The 23670-nt window shown below is 39.5% G+C and overlaps 2 protein-coding genes across 5 annotated transcripts in view; one reads left to right on the top strand and one right to left on the bottom strand.

Annotated features, from left to right (window-relative positions):
• The window catches only part of RAB2A (RAB2A, member RAS oncogene family), a 77140-nt gene that overhangs the window by 9533 nt on the left and 43937 nt on the right, over window positions 1-23670 (top strand). For 3 of the 4 annotated variants that reach the window (XM_057532113.1, XM_057532112.1, XM_057532115.1), the window contains exon 2: window positions 20286-20357. The exons of the other annotated variant lie outside the window; for it this stretch is intronic. In XM_057532113.1, the coding sequence (XP_057388096.1) occupies window positions 20286-20357 (72 nt within the window). The remainder of the gene's footprint in view (window positions 1-20285; window positions 20358-23670) is intronic. 4 annotated transcript variants of the gene reach the window in all.
• Window positions 7528-8832, bottom strand: LOC103019337 (heterogeneous nuclear ribonucleoprotein A1). Its single transcript, XM_007168571.3, is given in 2 exon segments — window positions 7528-7847; window positions 7850-8832. Coding segments are annotated over 2 exon segments (1074 nt in total). The 5' UTR covers window positions 8792-8832; the 3' UTR covers window positions 7528-7715.

The raw sequence follows: 23670 nt of genomic DNA, 5'->3' as shown, positions 1-23670 counted from the left end.
TTGTGTATTTGGTAGTATACTTTTTAGTATTCAAGTATTTGATATTAATTTTAAATATTAACTGTTCATAGTTGCCTAGTGTATACTTATTTTATCCTCTCTCCATTTTCTTTTGGAACGAGGTTTTTTGTTTGTTTTGTTTTGTTTAAGAAACATTACAGATACAGTTGAAGCCCATTGTATGCGCTTCACCTCTTTGTCCCTAGAGGTAACCAGTCTCCTGAATTTGGTGTTTATTATTCCTATGAAAGTTTCCAAATGATTACTACATATGTATGTATGTATGTACCTATAAACAATGCACAGTATTTTTTGTATTTTTTTCAACTTCATAATAATGGAGTTGTACTGTACTTGCTCTGAAACTGTTTTGTTCAACATTATTTTCAGGGCTTTATCTATATTAATATATTTTGCTCTATTTTGTTGATATTTATTGCTTGATCAGTTTAGTTTTCATTATATTCCGTTGCATTCTAAAAGATAGCACTGCGTGGGTTATTCTCATGCCTGCTCCTTGAGCACATGTGCTGAGTTCTGGAGATACACCTTTAAGTGGAACTGTGGGTGGAAGGGGTGCCCCTCTTCAGCTCTACCAGCTAATCTGAATCACTCTCCAGAGTAGTTATCAGTCAACTCTAATTTTTGTTTCAGCCCTACTATGTCACTTTAAAAAAAATTTTTTTTTAAGTATTTTTTTTTTAATTTTTATTTATTTTATTTTTGGCTGCATGGGTCTTCGTTGCTGCGCACGAGCTTTTCTCTGTTTGCGGCGAGCCGTCTTCGTTGCGGTGGCTTTTCATTGTGGAGCACGGGCTCTAGGCGCACGAGCTTCAGTAGTTGTGGCACACGGGCTCAGTAGTTGTGGCTCGCAGGCTCAGTAGTTGTGGCGCACGGGCTTAGTTGCTCCGTGGCATGTGGGATCTTCCTGGACCAGGGCTTGAACCCGTGTCCCTTGCATTGGCAGGTGGATTCTTTTTTTTTTTTTTTTTAACTGATTGAATATGGTTTGTATTTTTTTTTAAACTGAATATGGTTTGTAATTTTTTTTTAAAGCTTGTGATACTAGTTACTTTTTTATTTATTTATTTATTTATTTATTTATTTTTGACTGTGTTGGGTCTTCGTTTCTGTGCAAGGGCTTTCTCTAGTTGCGGCAAGCGGGGGCCACTCTTCATCGCGGTGCACGGGCCTCTCACTATCGCGGCCTCTCTTGTTGCGGAGCACAGGCTCCAGACGCACAGGCTCAGTAGTTGTGGCACACGGACTTAGTTGCTCCGCGGCATGTGGGATCCTCCCAGACCAGGGCTCGAACCCATGTCCCCTGCATTGGCAGGCAGATTCTCAACCACTGCGCCACCAGGGAAGCCCTATGTCAGTTTTTTTAAGCCTGTTTTTTATATAGCCCAGTGATATATTTTTTAAAAATTCAATCTGAGAGGCTGTCTTTTACTAGGAGAATTTAATCATCGGGGAATTTGAATTTTTATCTACTATCAGGCACCAGCCTGGTTCAGCCATTCGCAGGAATCAGGGCATAGGTCACAGGCATGCCCCTTTGCCATGGGCTTTTGGGAGAGGCAGCACTTGTCCCACACAGGAAGCAGTATGGTGGTCAGATTTCCCAAGCATGTATAGTGTCACCTACTCCTTATAGGGCAATGTGAAAAGAGGATACCTGCCAATACTCTCATTTGTGCAAATGAACAATTAATTTAAATTCCTGAGTTTTCTCTTTGTAAAATGTGTACAGTACCAGCTAGTACACTCTACAGGGTTGTTCACCAGTGCTCTAGCACTGGTTTTTGGTTTTTTTTCCCCTAACTTTGTAGCTGTCTTTGAAACTCAAGTGTCAGTGATTTGTTTCCCTTCATTTATTTACAGTTGATAAATCAGTGTAAGTGGTGCCTTTATGCTTGCTCTGCGTCCTCCGGCATTATTAACATTGATGGATGGCTCCCCCTTTAGCATTTGTCCACCTTTAGCAATAACTACTATGCATCTAGAAGGCAAACAATATATTATTCTAAGTCCTTTCTGGGTATTTAGCTTAGACAGCACTCTTGAAAATTGTCTGAGAGCCTGGTATTTGTAATTAGAATATCTTGATTAGCGTGGTAGCTCCTCTGCTTACTTGTCCCTTGGTAAAGTTCAGATGTCTTCAACTTCAGTTTTCTCATCTAGAAAAAGTTAGTAGTAATGTCTGGCTTATCTACTTCACAGGATTTTTGTGAGTTTGAAATAAACATTGTGCACAGATGCCTTTAAGCTGCAAAGTGCTTCATTAATAGCAATATTTTAGAGATAATTTTTCTAATTTGTTGAGTATCCTAAAATTAAGTTAGTTGGGGAGGTCTTGCCTATAGAAAAAGCTGTTCACCATGCTGACCTCAAACTGTAGTTACTTGAGTTGAAGGAAATAAGAGCACATGTTAACAGGCAAAACGGCAGTTCTTTGATCCTGAAATTCTTTCTGGATTGCGTAAAAGAAAAAGTCTTTTCCAAACTCAGATGTCCTCATGAGCCACTTGAGATTGAGAAGAATATCAGGTAGGAGGTGCTCTTTTTCAGTGGTCTTCAGGAAGGAGGTGGTAAGGCTCATAGTGGCCTCCTACACTCACTCTTGGTACCTTGCTATGCCTCTTGAATGGTTTCTCTCAATTTTGAACCCTTTTGGAAAGAGGCAGTTCTGTAGATGTACAGAAGTCTTCAGTATAAATGAATCTATTGATCAAAGGTTATCTTCTTATCTCTTTGGATGAAGTATTGTTGTTTCAGTTTAAACCATTTCAGAGGGCAAAGTAAAAGTACATGTGTCCAAAATCACTTATGCTCAAAGCTTTACTTGATACAAAGATTAATAAATAGGGAAATTAGTTATTAGTTACAAGTTAAAGCAGTAGTAGTTGTATGCCTGGTGAGTTGATTGACCAATCCTTTAAGGAAGGTACTTGCTACACTTTTTCAGGATAACCTTTGGTATGGGGTGAAGAAATTCTTCTGGTTTTGCAGCTAAGTGGATTTTTAACTGGTTGAATAAAGGACTGCCCGTGTGGGCAAGCTGGCGGGAGCGTGCTGCTATACTCAGTCCTGGATTTTTATGTTTCATATTGGCAACAACTTGGATAAAGTCCACTTGGGTTCAAAGAGCTGATGTGTGGGTTACACCAGACAGAATCCAAAATGACCTTGACAGGCAGAATGATTGGCTAAATTTAGCAAAATGGAATTTAATAAAAATGAAGTGAAAGCCCTATATTTACGTTTAAAACAACCATACAAATACATGATGGTCACCTGGTTAAATAGCAGTGCATGTCTAAAACCTTAAAAGTTTTACATGACTAGATTCAGTATGAGTCAGATGAGTAATAAAGCCAACGAAGGAATAAATGTGACTCTAGGTTAGTAGAAGTGTGATGTACAAACAAGGCAGGTAATGGTTGTACTCTGTCAGGACTCAACTGCAATTCGCTTATGGAAACTCTTGTTTCAGAGGGATATCTGCACATTGGAGTCTGTGCTCAGAGACCAGTCAGGGTCTCTGTCAACCATGACATTTTAGAAATGGTTGAAATAACTGAAACATTTTAACCAAAAAAAAAAAAAAAAAAGACTTAAAGGAGAATATAATAATGACCTTCAAATACTTAGGTGACTGTTGTATAAAAAAGGGCTTAAACTTACCCTTTGTGGCTTTTCGTGGCCAGAACCAGGACCAGGAAGAGAAGACTGCCTGTGAAATGGAAAGAGTGTGTTAAGTGGTGAGTTGGTCTGTTACTGAGGCTGTTCATGCAGAGGTTTGACTGACACATTAGGGCTTGGAAGATAGTATTTATGCAAACAGTAGGGGATTGGATTTGAAGTTTTTTCTCTTTTTAAAGAAATGTAAGATACTATGTGAGCATTCCCTGTGCTGGAGTTAGAAAAGTGAACAAGACTGCCCCACCCTAGAGGGGAGACCAATTTGCCACAGAGATTATAAGATGATGTAATAGAGATGTGTATGTGCAGAGAGTACTAAAGGAGCATGGAGAAGATTCATTCTGACTGGAGTGAGTGGCTCATGACAGATTCAGATTTTTAGTAAACATTTATTGAGCACCTACTATATGCTGAATACTGTTCTATGGCTTTCATATGTTTCTCACAGTAATCCTAAATAGCTCTTGGCCACATTTTACAAACGATAGATCAGATGTGACTTGATCAGGCATGGTCTCATTTGTTTGAGAAATTCTGCACCTAATAATCCCATAGAATCAGTTTGTACTTTTGCCTCTATTTTTGTATTTGTTATGTGTGGAGAGCAGAGAATTGAGCTGAGCTCCTCAGTCTGTTATTTCGCCAAGAAGGGCAGATGACTTTATACCAGGAACATGATCCGGAGTGTGGCCGTGTAGAGTTTTTGTCAGGGTTTCTGGGGGCTGAAGACTGAAGGAATCTTGGGACCATATACGGTGAAGAGCGTTGTGTGGTGCAGTTTCAAGAGTCGGTTTTGTATCCTCTGGACAGCTTCACAGAAGAAGCCTTATTCCCCGTCTCTAAATGGGATAAATTTCAACCCTTCATGGAGGTTTCTGACAATAGTTATTGAGGTCTTTCCACCATTTAACCTTATTTTCTTTCTTGGTCTTTTTTTCCCCCGTCCTTTCTGGCTTAGAGTTTCCTTTCTTGGAGAATTTACCTGAGAAATGGAAAAATCATACTGTATTTGAGCGTGAATATGTGAATTTTGAGCCTTAGCCATGAGTAAGTTTTGTTAAAAGAACTGCTGATTACTTATTCTTTAGTGGCTTTTAGGAGTTAAAAAAGGAAATCAAAATCTTCTATTTCACAACACATTCTTTTACGTGCAGGCTGCTAATTTTCTTAGCAGACCAATATTTCATGTAACTATTTCTGGTCGCACTAGAAGTTTTGCTAGTTATTGAGATGCCACGTCACTGTGGAGGTCACTGGCTGAGGCCAGTCAAAGTGTTGCTCATGTAGTGTTTGATGCTAAAATAGATTCTTTGAAAAACATTTTTTATTATGGTAAAAATGATGAATACTTATGGTAAAAAATGAAAATTTAAATACTCCACCATTTTACATAGTATAGTAATGGTTTGTGTATCCTTCTAGAAATTTTCTGTACATCTTTAAGCCTGCGTGTGTGTGTGTCCCAATCCCACCAATATGATTATACAAATTGTGCTGTTCTATACCTTTATTTTTTTCACCTCAGGGTAAATCTTGGGTGTCTTCACATATCATCACATAGAAATCTGTCTCATTGTTTTAAAAAACCTGCATAGCTGAACCGTTACTAGTTCAGTCAGTTCCTCATTCTGTTAGTCCTGGTCTGTGGTAGCAAACAGCAGAAACCTACAGTGGTTAACTTCAGCAGAGGAGGATTTTATTGTAAAGATTGGACGCTCCATAGAGTTAATAGGAAGGCAATATAATCAAGCTTGGAAATGACAAAACCAAGGAAGGCAAGGCACAGCCAAACTCCTGCTGAAGCAGATGCTGATGCATTGCCAGTCGTCTGTCACCTCCTCTGTAGCCACCGTGGATTCTCGCTTGTTGGTCCCTGATATTGAAGTATTCCTTCATGATTCCAAATTCTGAACAGGAGCATCTGATTGGCTCAGCCTAGGTCCCATGTGACCACAATGGAAGGTCACAAATCACCTTCCATTAAAAGTAAGAATTTAGAAAGAATATTTAATTTTGAGCTCGGTATATATTTCATGTACTTAAATTCAACAGGCTAGTCTCAACATTACCTTTGTCGACTTATACCAAGTCTATGTTTGGGGGTTTAGCAGCTTGATTTAGTTACTGTTATCACATACTTCTTATTAGTTTAATCTGGCAGCTGCTTGAAATAGATCTTTCTGCTTACGGCCTCTAATTTGGTACCCATTTATATCGTAACGTACTACTTAGAGATCATGTACAATAAACTCACTGTACAGTAATTATTTTGTACATTTACATGCAGACACCTTCTTCCTTCCCATAGCATCATGAAAAAGTATCCTCTTTGAACTACTTCATTGAAATCTATTTCTGAGATGCTGTAGTTCTTATTTGGAATCTTTACCTATGAAAGGATAGGAAAATGGTCAGATTAAAGTATGTTAATATACCTGATATATTCACTGGAACATTGTTGTTTGGGATAAAGTCAACATCGAGGAAGTTGTATATTCATTTTTTTTAAAACCTTTTTCCTTCATTAAATTTCTGCCCTGTCAGAGTCATTTAGCTTATAGAACATTTCCCTTCTTCCTCTTAGTATTGCTGCTAATAACATGGGAAGTGAGATATCTTGTAATATGTATCTGAGAAGAACAAACTCAGGAGGTTGGATAGTATAGTGGAAAAATATGGCTTGGAATTTAAAAACCTGATTCTGACTTTCAGTTCTGCCTCTTACTGTGTTAACTTGAGGCATGCCACTTAAGCCTCAGTTTCTTCATCTTTAAAATGAGGTTATCGGGAATTCCCTGGTGGTCCAGTGGTTAGGACTCAGCTCTTTCACTGCCGCAGCCTGGGTTCAATCCCTGGTCAGGGAACTAAGACCCTGCAAGCCACACGGCATGGCAAAAAAAAAAAAAAAAAAAAGTTATCATTCCTGCTTTACTGATGCCATAGGCTTACTGTTATGGTCAGATAAGATTGTGTGTGAAGAGGGAGCTTATTTTCACCTTCAAAATGTCAAAAGTCAGGCATATATTTTACATTAAGACAAGAGTATGTTAGCATAAACTCAATTGTAGAACTCCATAGCTGCAGTAAAAACTACTCGTCTATAGCGAAGCATGTCCTTTGGGTATTTGGCAGGTATCAGGTAGTCTAGCTGTTCTAAGCTGGGGAATTGCCAAAGATACTAAGTGGAAACCAGGATAACCCTGTTTTGAACTTAACCTGTACCGAGGTGAAACATACTTCACTGTTTTCTGTTATACCAAGCATGTAATGGCGTCACACTAGTTGTGTAGCTGGAAAACTAAAGAGGATGAGACACTGAAACCAGCATTTTAATTGGTTATATCTAGGCCCGTGGTTCTCAAACTTTAGGGCGCATGAGAATCACCTGGAGAGCTTGGTAAAACACTGCTTTCAGGACTCCAGTCCAAAGTTTCTGACTCACTAAGTTTGGGGCGGGGCTGGTGATTTGCATTCTAACAAGTTTCCAGAGATTGCTGATGTTGCTGTTCTGGGGACCAAACTTTTGAGAATCAGCGCTTTAGGGAAACCATATAATTCATCGTCCAAGCTGATCCCTAATGTATCAGGACACCAGGAATAACTAAGCCTGTCCCTGGCAAACCAGGATACAGGGTCATCCTAATTTTACCTATTTGAAAGATCTTTTTGCCCAAGAGGTTTATGTAATAGAATTGTCACCTAGTAGATGACTCACGGTATGCAAGGTATGTTTATTTATTTATTTATATGTTAAATTGCCAACTGATGTTTTTTTTTTTTTTAAAGACACATTTATTCAGCGTCATGATCAGACTTACATTTAGCAATCAACAGCATGGGTGCAAAAAAAAAAAAAAAAACCTACATTAAAACCCTTTGTTGGAATGCTTTACACTTTCCACAGAACAGAAACTAAAATAACCTGTTATACAATTAGTCACAAATACAGTCCTCGAGTTTTTTTGCCCATACACATGAGTATTGTCTAAAACATGTCTTCTTTGTAGCAGCTAGGCCCTGCCACCACTGTGCTTGGCTGAGTTCACGAATCTGTTGTAACCTGTAGCTTCCCTGTCACTTCTCTGGCTCTCCTCTCCTGCTAAGCTTTGTTTCCTGGCAGTAATCAAAACCTTCTGCCACTGCCATAGCTACTGCTGCTGCTGGAACCACCATATCCACCTTGGTTTCGGGGTTTGGCAAAGTATTGGCCTCCACCACCATAGGGGCCAGAACTTCTGCCTCCAAAGTTTCCTCCTTTCATGGGTCCAAAATTTGAAGATTGATTGTTGTAACTGCCAAAATCATTGTAGCTTCCACCACCTCCAAAATTGCTTCCATCATTACCAAATCCGTTATAGCCATCCCCACTGCCACCATATCCACCACCACCGCGGCTGCCACCAAAGCCACCTCGACCACTGAAGTTTCCTCCACGACCAAAGTTGTCATTCCCACCAAAACCACCTCCACGACCACCACCAAAGTTTCCAGAACCACCTCGACCTCTTTGGCTGGATGAGGCACTAGCCATCTCTTGCTTAGATAGGGCTTTCCTTACTTCACAGTTGTGGCCATTCACAGTGTGGTACTTCTGAATGACAATCTTGTCTACAGAGTCATGGTCATCAAAGGTTACAAAAGCAAAGCCTCTCTTTTTGCCACTGCCTCGATCAGTCATGATTTCAATCACTTCAATTTTCCCATACTGTTCAAAATAATCTCTTAGATGATGTTCCTCAGTGTCTTCTTTAATGCCACCAACAAAAATCTTCTTCACAGTTAAGTGGGCACCAGGTCTTTGAGAATCTTCTCTTGAGACGGCCCTCTTTGGTTCCACCACTCTTCCATCCACCTTGTGTGGCCTTGCATTCATGGCCGCATCCACCTCCTCCACAGTGGCATATGTGACAAACCCGAAGCCTCTGGAGCGTTTGGTGTTTGGATCCCTCATTACCACACAATCTGTGAGCGTTCCCCACTGCTCAAAATGGCTCCTCAGACTCTCATCGGTTGTTTCAAAGCTCAAACCTCCGATGAAGAGCTTCCGCAGCTGTTCGGGCTCTTTGGGTGACTCTGACTTAGACATGACGGCAGTGGAGGGGGGGGAGACGTCAACGATGCTTACTTGGCGGCGTCCACGGGCAGAAAGAAGTAATCTACCGAACGTATCTCGCCAACTGATGATTGAGTCATATTTTTCCCTTGATCCCTGTTCTTGTAAATGTTCATCAAATGAGAATAGAAGTATTCTAGATTCTTTGGCTGATTCGTCTTGCCATGTTTACTAACATAAATATTGTGGATGGGTTCTTTCATTGGATATGTGACTGGATGAGATGCTGGAGAATAATTTCCAAGTTTGTTTTTTACACGCTGCAATAACATATTACATTGCAACCTAGGGTTCAGATATGTGTGTAAGTGCACATATATGTCTAAAACAATAGTTTCCAAACAGCACTCATCCTAACTTTATTTAGTACATACAGTCTAATATTTGCTCGTTTGTTCTAGTTCATTTTTTTAATGCTAGTTGTAATCCAGTAAATTGATTTCATGACCTAACTGGTTAGAGCCTACTGTTTAGAAAACACTGCACAGAGGACCTGTTTGGTTCCAGCATACTGAGACATTCTGAGATTCTGAGAGGTAGTTATACTTCAGTTTTCTTCGTTCTGATTCTTCTCACTCTAAGCCATTTTCCACCATTAAAACAAACTAGTTCAGGAAAGTCCCAAGAGTGGGAGGAAAAAAGGAAAGAGATGCTATTTTTAACCACATTCTGCTGTCTTACTTGCTATTAAATTTAATATTCTGTCGTTTATTCTCTATGTAAATTAGCAAATGCTCCATTTTATTTTTCAATTTTTTTAAAATGTAAATTGCACCTAGCTTTGTTTTTGTGAAAATATTGCACAAACTAGGTCTTTCCTAAGGATATCTAAACTCGGCTTATGTTTTAAAAAATCCTTGACTTAACCAAGTTGAATTTGTTTTATTTTAATGAAGCATGTATTCTAACCTTATGAGTTCTGTCAGTCAGAGTCCAGCTAGGAGACAGAAACCACACAGGAGTCTGAACAGGGAAGGTCTGGTGTAAGGAAGCACTGACTCTAACGTGGGATTAGAGTAAGAGAACTCTAAGAATACAGCAACAGCAGGTAGCGGGCACAGCCACTACCCCTAAGACTGAGGCGGAGCAAGGAAGGAAGGAACAAACAAATCTGGCATCCAGACCTCTCTGGAGGCTTGCAGCTGAGGCCCACCTGGTGGCCGAGAATTGCACTTGAAGGGCCGTGATGGGTTGGGAAGCTGTGGGAAGCCTTCTGTGGGGCGGGGCTGCGCCTGGGAGCCCCTGAGAAGCAGCCTGAAGGGGCGCTGGGGGCCAGTGGCCACAGAGAGCTGGAGTGCTACTTTCTGCCGATGGCACTTCCTGTCATGCCAGCTGTCAAGGGAGAGACGTCCTCGTCTCTCCAGCAGGCCAGAGAGGGTCTGGAGCAGGAGGCCCTTGACTGATAACGGGCACACCAGTGCACTTGCTAGAGACCTGATGTTTCCAAAGGGAAATTACACTTAAATTAAGGGCAGATACTATTAGCGATGCAGTTCTTAATTTCATGCAGTCACGTTTTCATTCTCTAGCATCATTTTTCTATCTGAAAAAGCCACTATTGGGAATAAAAATTTTTTTGAGAAATTGACTTTTTAAAATGTAGACTAAGTTTGTCATTAAGTAGAAAAGGCAAGTGTGTCATTTTGTGATCTTTTCAGCGAGCATGCGATACACATTCTCTTCACTCACTGAGCATCTGCTTTCTAAGCCAGGCCACAGAGCAAAGTGATTTTCCGCCCCCAAGGGAGGCAGGTAGATGTGTGAACTGATAATAAAAGTTTAATGTGAGAAGTGCTTAATAACGTACGTGTAGAGTACTGTGCTGTAGCATGGGATGATGTGTTGGTCTGCCTCTGCGTACTGGGAAAGGAAGAAGAAGCACAGACGTGTTACCTTTTATTCTCTGCATGCTGTTTCTTTTATTCCTCACAGTAGCCTTCTGAATAAGGTGAATGGTATGATCACCATTATACAAATAAGCAAACAAGGCCTAGAGACCTGAAACAACTTTTTCTACCAGCATCACACACAGGATCCAAACGTAGTCCAGTATTTATCTCTTAAACTGGTGGTGTGTGTTGCAGTGCAGGAGGCTGCAACAGTAAAAGTTTACCAAATGTAAAATACAGTTCTAAGAAGAATTTAAAAAGTGAATCAAGTGTGTCCCTGCCCTTGAGGGGTTTTTAGTCTAGCAGTGCTGGTAGAATGTCATAAGGGCTCTGATTGAGGTCCTGGAGAAAGCTTGGAACTTCATAGGGTCCAGAGTGCCTTCCTCCTCGGAAAACTTAGGGTAAGATGGCATTTGAGCTGGTTCTTGAAAAATGAGTAGGGTTTAGACAATTAAAAATGTTAAATAATCAAAATGTAAAGCTAGGAAAAAACCAGAAAGGTAGTTGTTGTTTATTACACATCTGCTAAGTGCCATACCTTGTACTTTCCTCATTGTAAACCATTCAGCTTAACCGTAGTATAGACCCTGTGTCAGACAGTTAGTGGAAATAAGGAAAGATAAGTTCATTAGACATGTTGGACTTAGGTAGGTACTAGGTTGTGACAGGTTAAGGTAGAGTTTGAACTTTATTCTGTAGACAGTAGAAAATACTGAAATTTTTAAAGGAAAGAGTACAGGACTAGAGTTACGACTAAATTAGAAATTAAATGTGTATATACACACACACATACACATGTGTATGTATATGTCTATAAATATTCATGTTGTAATACAGCGGCAGAGACATACTAGATGTTAAATGTAATCCTTCTATCTTTTCTCATCCGTCTGTGGTGCAGTCATATGTAGGACAGATTAGAAAGATGGGGTGTAGCTGGATGGTTACTACAGTGGTCCAGGTAGGAAGTAATGAAGGCCTTATTTAAGACAATGGTAGTGAAAATGAAGAGGAGGATACTGGTGACAGTTGGAATTAACAGGATTTAGGGGAGGATGTTGTAGGGAGTGAAAAAATTAAAACATTTTCAGGCACTTTTCCATCTCAGAGGAGTACATACTCCAAATGTGAGCTCTTTTTCATATATTTTTTAATATAAAAGTAACGAAAACACATGATACTGTTAAAAACATTATAGAAGGGCAGAAGACTGGATGTCGGGGGAGGTGAAATATGACATCATACAAAGAGAAACCAGGCATACAGAGAATACAGAGGTTAAAACTTTGATAGCCTAGAGGATCAGGCTACCCAGTGACTTCCTTCCAAAGGGTCTAGTAGGAAAAGGGGAGGGCAAAAGGATTACTTCACAGTGGAGAAACTTGGCAAACTGCCTCAGCCAGGTGACCAAAGTTACCATCAGCAATCATCAGTCATGTTGATAGTATGTACCCTTTTGATGAAAATCATACTCTATCTCTGTCGTCTGCTCCCAAACACCCGTATTCTAGTCAGTCGCAGGGAAGAAAAATCAGACAAATCCCAGCTGAGGCACATTCTGCAGTATACCTGACCAGTACTCCTCAAGACTTTTGTCCAGGTCATCAAAAGCAAGGAAAGTCTGAGACACTATCACAGCCAAGAGGAGCCTGAGGAGACACGACAACCAATTGTAATGTGGTGTCCTGGATGGGATCCTGGGACAGAAAACAGAGGTAGAACCTAAGGAGGAAAAAATCCAAACTGGGGAGGAGGTTTCATAGAGAATGCAGGGTGAGAAAGAAACTGCCAGGTTAAGGCTTCTGCAGTCCCCATAGTGGCTGAGTAAAGAGAGTGGTTGGAGCTCTTCCACGCCTGTGTTTACCCTTCAGTGAGGCCTGCCTTCTTCATCTGTTGGTCTGAGCTCAGGTCTGGATGTGGTTGCTGGGGCCCATGCCACACGCAGGGGGAGGGAGATCACAGAGACCTGGCAGTGTTCCTTCCTCTTGCACTTACAGCAGAGGATATTGCATTCTTCCCGGAAGCCAGACAATTACGTTGATTATGTTATATACACACACAGCCAGGAAGTCTCCATATTTAAGAGTCAGAAGAATACCTAACTCACTTTGTGAAGGTAGGCGTGCACTGTGGAAGCTTCCTAGAGGCTACAGCATTTGAGTTGAGTTTTAGAAATAAGTAGCTGTTAGCTAAGTGGACAAAAAGTCACTGAGTATTGGAGAAAGAGCTCTTAAAGTATGCTAAATAAATATGTGCAGAGGCCTGATGTATAAGGAGTACTAGCCTAAGGAATCAGAGACTTTCAGCTGAGGTTGTCTGCTTTACTCATTTTCATGGTTTTGGTCTCATCTCAGAAAAAGTGTTTTAGTACTTGGGGTACTTTAATATTGTAAAACGAAGATAAAAGCGGTAGATGATTTGAATTTTTTTTAATTTATTTATTTATTTTATTTCTGGCTGTGTTGGGTCTTCGTTTCTGTGCGAGGGCTTTCTCCAGTTGTGGCAAGTGGGGGCCACTCTTCATCGCGGTGCGCTGGCCTCTCACTGTCGCGGCCTCTCTTGTTGCGGAACACAGGCTCCAGACGCGCAGGCTCAGCAGTTGTGGCTCACGGTCCTAGTTGCTCCGCGGCATGTGGGATCTTCCCAGACCAGGGCTCGAACCTGTGTCCCCTGCATTAGCAGGCAGATTCTCAACCACTGCGCCACCAGGGAAGCCCCAACAGTAGATGATTTGCATCAAGGGAAGGAGGGCTAGTTCTCCACGTCTTCCTTTTTCCTTTTCATTTTATTGATTCTTTAGCAAGTCTTTCAGCCTTGTCTGAGTATTTGTTTCTATACCTTCCACTTTTGAGGAAAAGATGTCTTACATTCTTAAAGCTACGTCCTCTTGAGAACTTTCTTTAATTTCTTTATTACTAAGCTCAGTGCCTGGAATATAGTGAGTACTTAATAAATATTTTTTGAGTGACTATCTCTTTCCTACCCTCCTAGCCTTCACTGAGAGATTTTTCAAATAAATGCTCTGTATTCCTTGCTTCCTTTTTCCCTTATTACTCACTCTTAATATTTCTGGTGTTTGAGTCTCTTTATTGATTACAGTAGGAATTATTAGAGATGGAGTCAACAAGACTGGGAGACGAGCAATGTAAAAATCTAAGGAGAAAGAGGAAGGCAAGATTACTCTTGATAAGTGCATTGGTTTTCTAGCGCAGCTTAACAAATTATCAGAAAGTTGTTTCAGGACTTAAAACAATAAAAGCCTGTTTCTCTCACAGTTCTGGAGGCCAGCAGTCTGAAATCCAGGGATAGGCAGGGCCATGCTCCCTCTGAAGGCTCCAGGGAAAAGCCTTCCTGCTGCTTCCAGCTTCTGGTGGCTCTCGGTGTTCCTTGGCTGTGGTAGCATAACTCCAGTCTCTGCCTCTTGTCTTCATATGGCCTCTCCTGCATATCCATCTGTCATTGGAATTAGGCCCAACCTGAATCCAGGCTGATCTCATCTCAAAATCCTTAATTATATCTGCAAAGATCCTTTTTTCAAATAAAGTCACATTCACAGGTTCCGGAGGTTGGGGCTTGGACATATCTCTTTGGGAGCCATTCTAACTCACTACAGTAAGCCACCAGATCAGTATCTAGTTGCAGTAATTGAGAGGATTGCTATCGTACATGTGAGGGGGATGATGTTTGGAAAACCAGCAGCATGAAAACAACTCTGAAGTCATTTTATTTAAAAGAAAATTATAGATTGTGACTATATTCTTCAGTTAATTTTAGAAAATATATATCTAAAAATTTGAACTCAAGGTCAGATGAGTTTGGTTGGAGATTTTGCTCCTCAGCTGTATTCATCCTGAAGAATCCTCTAACATTTTTATTGAAACTTCTGAATTTGCAAAATTCAAAATTTTTGCATTTGAGCCTTATGATATTCCTTTGAAGTAGGAATGCCATGTTTTCTTTTTTCTATTTTACAGATGTGGAAATGGAGCTTAGTTTCTGTAACTAATTTGTCTGAGGTCACAAGTTATGAAATAATACAGGTGGATTTGAATACTGGTGTTACAACTGTAAAGCTTGTATTCTTTCTAATGTCTATGCTGAGTTTATTAATTTTCTGTTTAAAAAGAGCAGCAGACTTTACTATTTTTTCATGTTTCACCGGTTTTTCGATTTGGAGTGTTAGCACAAAGGATACAGTTTTCTGTGTTTGCAAAATAAGCTACTAACATTTAAACCAATTCGCCATATCTCTGTATGATCTGTATTTGAGGTCTGTCCATTCTTTGGTATGATTTTAAAACATATTACTCTTCATTGGATTACTTTCAGTTATGAGGATAGGTCATTCATTCGTGGTTCGTTACATTTTGTTTTTTGAGAACCCGGTATAGTAGATGACAGTATGCAGCCATGATTTCAGGATGACAGTTGGACAAAACTTCGGTAGTTAGGAATTGGTCTTTTATATTTTTGCTTTTTCCACATCTTTTAAATTAAAGCTATTTGTCTTGCTATTTTAAAAATGGAGCCATCATCAGTTTTTTTAAATTATCTTGAAGTTGGTGGAAATCGGTTTAGGACTAGGAAAATAAACTTCAGTAGAATACCTAGCACTTATGCCAGTGTTCCTGTGGAGAAGGACGCGTTTCCTAAAAAAAAAATCACTGGGAGGTTTATTAGATTCTTCGGCCTAACCAAAGACTTAACTGAATCAATCTGTGGGGTGGGATTTTACGAATCTGCGTTTTTAATGAGTGTTACTTGTAATCATGTGGCATTGATGTGGTAGTCAGATAGTCAGTTCTCACCACAACACTGAGTCCTGCTGAGGACAGTGTGTTGGACCCTGAGTAAAGGAAGAAGGTAAGGTGACTTCATGGTAGGAACTCTAACAGCGGCATTATTAGGTGCAGTAATTTGTATTAATTAAAGAGTGGTCAAGTGCCTAAAGCAGTCTTGAGAAAGAAGGACAAAGCTGGAGGCACCACACGCTCCTTGATTTCAAACTATATTAGAAAGGTATTGTAACCAAAACAGTATGGTGTTAGTCTAGAAACACACATAGATCAATGGAACAGAATAGAGAAACCAGAAATAAACCCACACATATATGGTCGATTAATTTATGACAGAGGAGCCAAAAATACACAGTGGGGGAAAGGACAGTCTCTTCATTAAATGATGTTGGGAAGACTGGACAGCCACATGCAAAAGAATACAACTGGACCTCTATCTTATACCAGACACAACTGATTATGGACTTTAATTATGTCTACCAAATGCCTTCACAGCAACACCCAGATGAGTCTTTGAGTAACTGGAGAGGGCTCTAGGCAAGCTGATGCATCAGAAAGACCATAATGTTGTTATTTTTATTGAAGTATATCATGCATATAGAAAAAGGCACATGTCCTAAATAAACAGCTCAAAGAATGTTTAGGAACTGGACACAGGTAACTAGCACTGTAGAGGGGCCCTTTTACATTTATTTATTTCATTTGATTCTTACAACAGTTCACCAAAGTGTAGGAGTTTCCCCCATTTTATAGATAGGATTTTGAAGCTCAGAAAGGTCAAGTACTTGCCCCATGTTACAGCTAGTAAGTGACAGACCTGGGATTCTGACCAGGGTTTTGAGGCATAAATGAAATATTACGGAAATCCAATGTACCATTAGTTCTGCCTGAGGATTGGTAGAATCTTTGGAACAGGAACGCTTTAGTGAAGAAGGCATAGGACTCCCTAAGCTGGAATCTCTAAGCATGAGTTTAGAGTTGCCAAGGAGTGAAGTGTTCCTTGGTAAGAGATACCGGGGAAGAACATGGTGTCATTTCAGAGGACAGGAGATGGTGTGTTATGCTTAAATCTAGGGTCTCTAGACTGTAGTATGATAATATGATCTATTGGAATAACAGTTTTTCAGCCTAAATGCAAAGAACCTTGTTTACTGTTTTGAAGGGCTTGAATTTTATATTTTAAGCAGTATTCCATGACAGCGGGTTAATCATGTGCATTTTAGCAAAAATTTCACAGAGGTTTATACAAGTAGGTTGGAGAAAGGGCAAAGGCTAAAGGCAGAAAGATCATGTCTAGGACCAGAACTAGAGCACTGAGGATTAAGAGGAGGGGAGAGCATGGAATCCACGATGGTTCTGAGAGAATTGATGAGATTGCTGAGCCATTAGCTGTAGCTGTAGATGATAAAGGAGGAAGAGGAATTAAGGATGCCTGTGATATTCTTGTTGGTGTGATGCACTGGGAACCAACTCCAGAGATAAGGAAATACTGAAGGAGATGCTGAGTTTGTTCTGAATTGTTGGAAGGATGGTAGGCAGGAAAGTGAAAAGGAATGGATTAGGTTTTGGAAGTTTGAGTTTCAGCCCTGAAGGAATTAAAGTGGACATGTTCAGTAGGCAGTTGGATATAATAAAAGTGAAATTAATTAAGATGGTGGCTGGAGAGATGGATTTGGTAATCACTGACTAATTTACAGGTGTAGGCTGGGGCTATAGAACTGGATTAGTTCTCTCAGCTAAAGAGAAAAGATAACCAAATATGAGATGGTGGTGAAACCTCCACTATTTAAGGCTTGCATGGAAGAAGAAGAGCAGTTGTCACAGAATTAAGGGACCAAGGAGGTGATTATAGCCTGATAAAGCCAGAAACGATCATTTTCAAGGAGGTTGTAGGCAGATAAACTATATGGAAATATTCTATGGGCATAAACAGATCCTGTTTCTGGATCAGATAAATTGAGGACTGAGAAAAAGACTAGCTAATTCAATTTGGCAATCTGGAAAAGTGTTGGTGATTGTGAGCCAGAAACCCCAAGTATTTTATCCAGAATTAAAATAGTAGAAGTCAACATATATTGAATAAGATGAGCTACCTGTAAATTTAGCCGATCCTGACAAATGATCTACAGATAGGTGATTAAGGAGACTTGGGAAACACCATAGTGGCACTTGGATATGTTCTCTGCATTGAAGGATACTTTGATTACCTGAAGAAAGAATATGGTGTCTTGAAAGTGAAGTCAGTATTTGGTCAGAGTAAGTGGTATTGTTATTGCTAGAGCAATCCATACTCTGTTGTGAGGTAAGAAAAGGGTTTCAGGCTCTTGTATCACTTAAATGATTACCAGACTGTGAGATGATTCTTTAGGTCCCTCAGTAATAAAGTTTGTGATTTCTAATTATAATTTTTTTCTATACCATATGGGGAAATTTCGAATGTTAAAAATAGAAATGAAGAAAAGAGACAGAGGAATCTTAAATGCATATTGCTAAGTGAAAGAAGCCAATCTGAAAAAGCTAAAATACTGTGTGATTCCAGCTATATGACAATCAGAAAAAGGCAGGACTATGGAGACAGTAAAAAGATTAGTGGGCTAGGAGTGAGGGAGGGACTGATAGGCAGAGCATAGGGGATTTTTAGGGCAGTGAAACTATTCTGTATGATACCGTAATGGTGGGTACATTATACATTTGTCAAAATCCATGGAATGGACGGCACCGAAAATGAACCCAGATGTAAACTGAGGGCTTTAAGTGATGACGTGTCAGTGTACATTCATCGGTTGTAACCAGTGTTACCGCTGTGGTGCAGGATGTTGATAGGGAAGGAGGCTGTGCTTCCCTGGGGCAGGGAGTATATGAGAACTTGCTGTACTTCCTGCTCAATTTTGCTATGAACCTAAAAGTGCTTTTAGAAATAAAACCTCTTTTTAAAAAACAGAACTGAAGATTCACATCTCAGTTGTTCACCTATTTTGTACTTTAACACTTAAAAAATAATAATTTCCTGTTACAACTGAACTTATTTACAGAACAGAAACAGACTCAGACTTAGAGAATGAACTTATGGTTACCAACGGGGAAAGATGGGGGGAAGGGATAGTTTGGGAGTTTGGGATTGGCATGTACGCACGGCTATATTTAAAACGGATACCCAACAAGGACCTGCTGTAGAGCACAGGGAACACTGCTCAATGTTATGTGGCAGCCTGGATGGGAGGGGAGTTTGGGGGAGAGTGGATACATGTATATGTACGGCCCAGTCCCTTTGCTGTGTACCTGAAACTATCACAACATTGTTAATTGGCTCTACTCTAATATAAAATTTTTAAAAACACACAAAGAACTAAAAAAAAAAAAAATTTCTTTTCTTTCTCTCCTAGATCTGAAAGGTTATTCAAAGGTGTTAAAAATCTAATGAGTTTGTGCCTTTTGTAATGTAAAAGAGAAATTGTGGATAAAAGAAAAAGAAAACCAAGGTCAAATGTTGTGAAATTCCAATTTATTTTCAGTTAACTAGAATCTTAAAACATTCAAAAAACTTTGAACAAATAAAATAGTTCCTAAAACACAACCATACACACACACACACACACACACACACACACACAGAGAGTAGACCATGTATTTGATTTGTTACTGGGCATTTTGACAATCATTATAGCATTTGACACTAGGGCCAGTCATTCAGCAAAATTATTAAGTGACTTATCTCTGCCTTAAGACAGGCAGCAAGTGATAAGGTATTCGTTGTCCTTCTCTCATTGAGCGGATAATCTAGAAGACATTGAACAGTTTAGTTTGCGTCACTTAAGAAAGACCTTCTGCAGCCCTTCAGCCTCTTTTGTTACTCTTCCTCATAGAACTTTGTTTTCTTCTTTCAAATGGCAGTCATTATAATTATTTCAAATTACGGTTCATATAGATTATTTGCGCACTCGTTCTGTTACATTTCTCTCCCTGAGCTAGATTGTAAGGAAGGAAGCGTATCAGTTTTCCAGGTGCACAGTTAGCATTCGATAAAGACTTTTTGAGTAAGTGAATGAATGAATAAATGATGACTGCCTTTGTGTTTTGTAAGTGCAGGATGCTACCAAGTAAGCAGATTCGGTCTAGTGTGAGGTTACGGGCCTGAAGGTGAGTAGGAAGTGGTGTGGTGTGCAACATTCACTTCTCCTCAGAGGGCAAGTAGGATGTATATAGGAAATTTGCCTTTAATTTGGGAATTTGGAAGTTATTCAAGACCTCAGTAATAGAGTGAAGGAATGCAATTCAGATTAGAGTCGATCCTGAAATGGATCAGCCAGAAGATAAGAGTGAGCAGCTTTTCCCAGAAGAGTAGATCCTGAGCACTTACTTGTTTGTTTGTAGGAGACTAAGATAAAATAAACTATAAAAAGAGGAAAGTACTATGTTTTTTAAATATTTTCACTACTACAGAAAAAACAGAAGTGCATGAACACTTCACTGCATGAGTCCTGTGGTATGGAGGCTGCTGGGAGGACCTGGTTGGTCGTCTCCGGGAGTTGCTGCCACTCTCATCTTTCAGATTGAAATGCTGAATGAATGCAAAAGGATGAAAATGGTGTTTTGGATTGGTCAACACCTTTCCCCAAATCATCAGCCCTCTAATTCCCCAAGAAATGAGAGCGCTGAAAAATCATGGCAGATTGTTCTCAGAGCACCAGAAACCCTAGCTGCCTCTTTTCCAAGTACTCTTATGAAGTATTTCTTAATTTCTGTGAATTTTGTCCCTTAAATTTTTTTTCTTTTAACTTTCAGGTGTTGGTAAATCATGCTTATTGCTACAGTTTACAGACAAGAGGTTTCAGCCAGTACATGACCTTACTATTGGTAAGTTTTATAAAGAGATGAGAAGCATTTAGAAGTTTTGGGTAGTGGAAATGGAATGTGCTAGAGGGCTCATTCCATCAGTGATGAGTCAGAAATCAATGAAACTAGATTTGTTGCTGTACAGAGTTTAGTCTCCATCACTTTTAAAAAATATAAGTATGTGTAGTAAAAATAATATTCCCCAACTCTGTAAAAGTGGTTGGAATGCAGCAAGACATTAATACTTGATTTTGGTTGTATTTAATGATAAAACAGTTGATTGAGAGACAGTGTATCATAGGGAGGGGTTAAGAGCAGAGACTCTGGACCAGTTTGTCAGAGTTCACATCAGGGCTCTGCTGCTGACTAGCTGGGCAAGCCACTTTCCCACTCCATGCCTCAGTTTCTTTATCTGTAAAATGAGAAAAATAGTGGTAACCATCTCACAAAATTATTCTGAACAGAAAATGAGTTAATAAATATGATGCATTGAAACAGTGCCTGGCAACATGGTAAGTGCTTTAGGCTTGCCTATAATTATTAATTGAGAAAAACTACCATCAAGCATTTTTTAGTTTCCTCAATTGTGAAGAATAAATGAGACAGTTACTGGTAAGGAATGGTCAACAAATATTAGCTGTTATTACTATTAGCGACACTAGTTTTTATTATTAGTGATATTATTCATTAATATGCAAAAGTATAAAATTAAGTGAAAAACTAAAAACTTTAAGCATACTGTTTCAGGGTTCTTATCTGTTTTAAAAAAATTATATTTATACCCTGAAAGCTAAAGAATCTAGATTATTCTTCTATGGCTGTAGCCCAGTAACAATTAGAGATTAGTCAACCATGAAGAAACATGGTAACTGGAAATCTAGTTAAACTTTACAATTGATAGCTTAATGTATCTTTTCAGCCAGTGACTGCTTATGTTCTATAGATATGATTAACTCACTATTCATAACAAGTTGATTCTCATGTCCTGTGTATTTTTAAAATACCAAATCGAAGATAGAGTTTATGAATCAAATTATTAGATCAGTTAATAGTATTCAACCAAGCCACATGTACTTTGTAGATACATTAAAATCTCTCCTTACTGGCTACTGTCAATAAGAACATGCAGATTCCATTTTCATTTTGATGGTTTTAATTATATCCAATAATGATGGGTAAAACAGGTACTGCTCTTTCATGCCGATCCTCATGATGCAGCGTAACTTTGGTGAGCTCATCTTTGTGTAGGATCTGCTCTTTGCTCCGTAGGTCTGAACGTTGAGGCCATCTCTTAGGCATGATTCGGTCCCGAGACAACTAGCCAGTTGTTTTTCATATAGGGTACTAGACAAAAGTGTCTTCCTTTTCGTTGAAGCTTTCGTGTAAATTTCTAGTTGTTAGGGCACACCTGATTGGGCGCATGGGCCTGAGCCTCACTGCTGTTAGAAATCGGCTTAGGCTCTACCTGTGGGAGCCTTTGTAAGGGGGAGTACACCAGAGGGAGTTTTTAGAAAACTGTAACCCATGTAACTGTACCAGCTGGCTTCCCTCTGGGTTTGCTGATGCGGGGCACTGGGAGTTAGGAGGTTAAAAGCAAAGAGAAGCTGAGGCCCTTCTCCCCTCTCTGCTGGGATTAACTGTGTGTCCTCCGTGGCTTCAGCCACAGCCCCTGCCTGACAGGCTCACTGGTGGTCTGGCTCCTGGGCTCTGGGAACCCTGGTTTCTCTCTTTGCCCCCTGGCCTAGGGACAGCAGCAGCTTCCGGCTGTTCCTAATCTCTGGGTTGCTTTACCCTCTGCTCCTTGGGCTTCTCAGCCCTGCCTTTAATGTAACCAGTTCCCTACTTTAAATCCCCTCTGTTTTAAATACCTACGTATGGTTTCTGTTTTTCTGGTTGGACCCTGACTACTATACCTTGTGACACCCATCACAAGAATTTATTTTTCTGACCTAAAAACAATTTAGAAGGTAATTAGCACATGTTTTTTAAAGGAATGTTGGAATGATTGCTAAAATAGGCATAAGGCAGTATCTTGATTCTGCTGTGTACTTGCCTTTGCTTGATGAATAGAGGAAGGTATAATATAAAATAATAATAACAATGGACCCATACCAAATACTTACTGTGTGCCAGGCACTTATTTTGTATGTAGTAACTTTTTTTTTATTGAAGTATAGTTAATTTACGGTGTTATGTTAGTTTCAAGTGTACAGCAAAGTTATTCAGTTATACATACATATATATATATGTTCTTTTTCAGATTCTTTTCCATTATAGGTTATTACAAGATACTGAGTATAGTTCCTTGTGGTATATAGTCGGTCCTCGTTGTTTACCTATTTTATATACAGTAGTGTGTTTAAGTTAATCCCAAACTCCTAATTTATGTGCCTCCCCCCGCCCACTCGCCGCTACCCCCTTTGGTAACCAGAAGTTTGCTTTCTATGTCCGTGAGTCTGTTTCTATTTAAATAAGTTCATTGGTGTCATTTTTTAGATTCCACGCATGTAATAACTCTTTTAATCTTGGAAAAAAATTTATGAGATGGATATCATTAATACCATGTACAAATAAGAGAAACTAAGACACAGAAGAGATTTAATAACTTAGCTTGCTCAGGGTCACACAATTAGTAGGTATCGATTAGTGAATGCTCAGTAAATGGATACTGTGCAAGGATGCAAGTACTTACTGTACAAGGATGGTAATGATCTAGAGGTAACTTAGAAAGTGTGTATTTACCTTCAGAGTATTTTGTCCTGGAAGGTTGAAAGTGACTAACATATGTGGAAAAAATAAGCATCACTCCCTGACTGTGTCAGGTAAATGGGGCCTGGCCGTTGGTTCCACAGATAATTTCTCTGGCAGCCAAATTGGCTGTTAATTGAAAATGTATCTGGGAAGAGAGCCTCAAGGGCATAGGGGATGATGGTTTATCCCATTAAAAAAAGAAAAAGATAAGGAAAACTTTCTAAATGAGATTCTCAAGCATATATATACTTAAGGGAAAAGTTTAATAAAATTTTTTACAGTCCAGAAGAGAAGTATGAGGTTTGGGGTTCTTGTTTGTTTCTGAGAGTTCAGGACGCTTCAGGTTTCAGCGTTTTCTTTTGCCACATAGAATACAAAGGTAAAACCTGCATTGAACCCAGTTATGAGAAGGTAAATGGGAAAGAGGTAATGTTTTTGAGGCTGAAGTTGAATTCTTTGTTTCTGTTTCACTTGATAGGAAAACAGAAATCATAGTTTTTCAGTAATCAACAGTGGTTGTCATTTTTCTTTGGAGATATATACCATTCTTTATCTTCTTATCATCATTCTTTATCTCATTCCT

The sequence above is a fragment of the Balaenoptera acutorostrata genome, chromosome 17, assembly GCF_949987535.1.
Source record: "Balaenoptera acutorostrata chromosome 17, mBalAcu1.1, whole genome shotgun sequence".
Lineage (NCBI taxonomy): Eukaryota > Metazoa > Chordata > Mammalia > Artiodactyla > Balaenopteridae > Balaenoptera > Balaenoptera acutorostrata.
The sequence above is the reverse complement of the archived record's forward strand: the minus strand, read 5'-3'. Positions and strand labels throughout refer to the sequence as shown.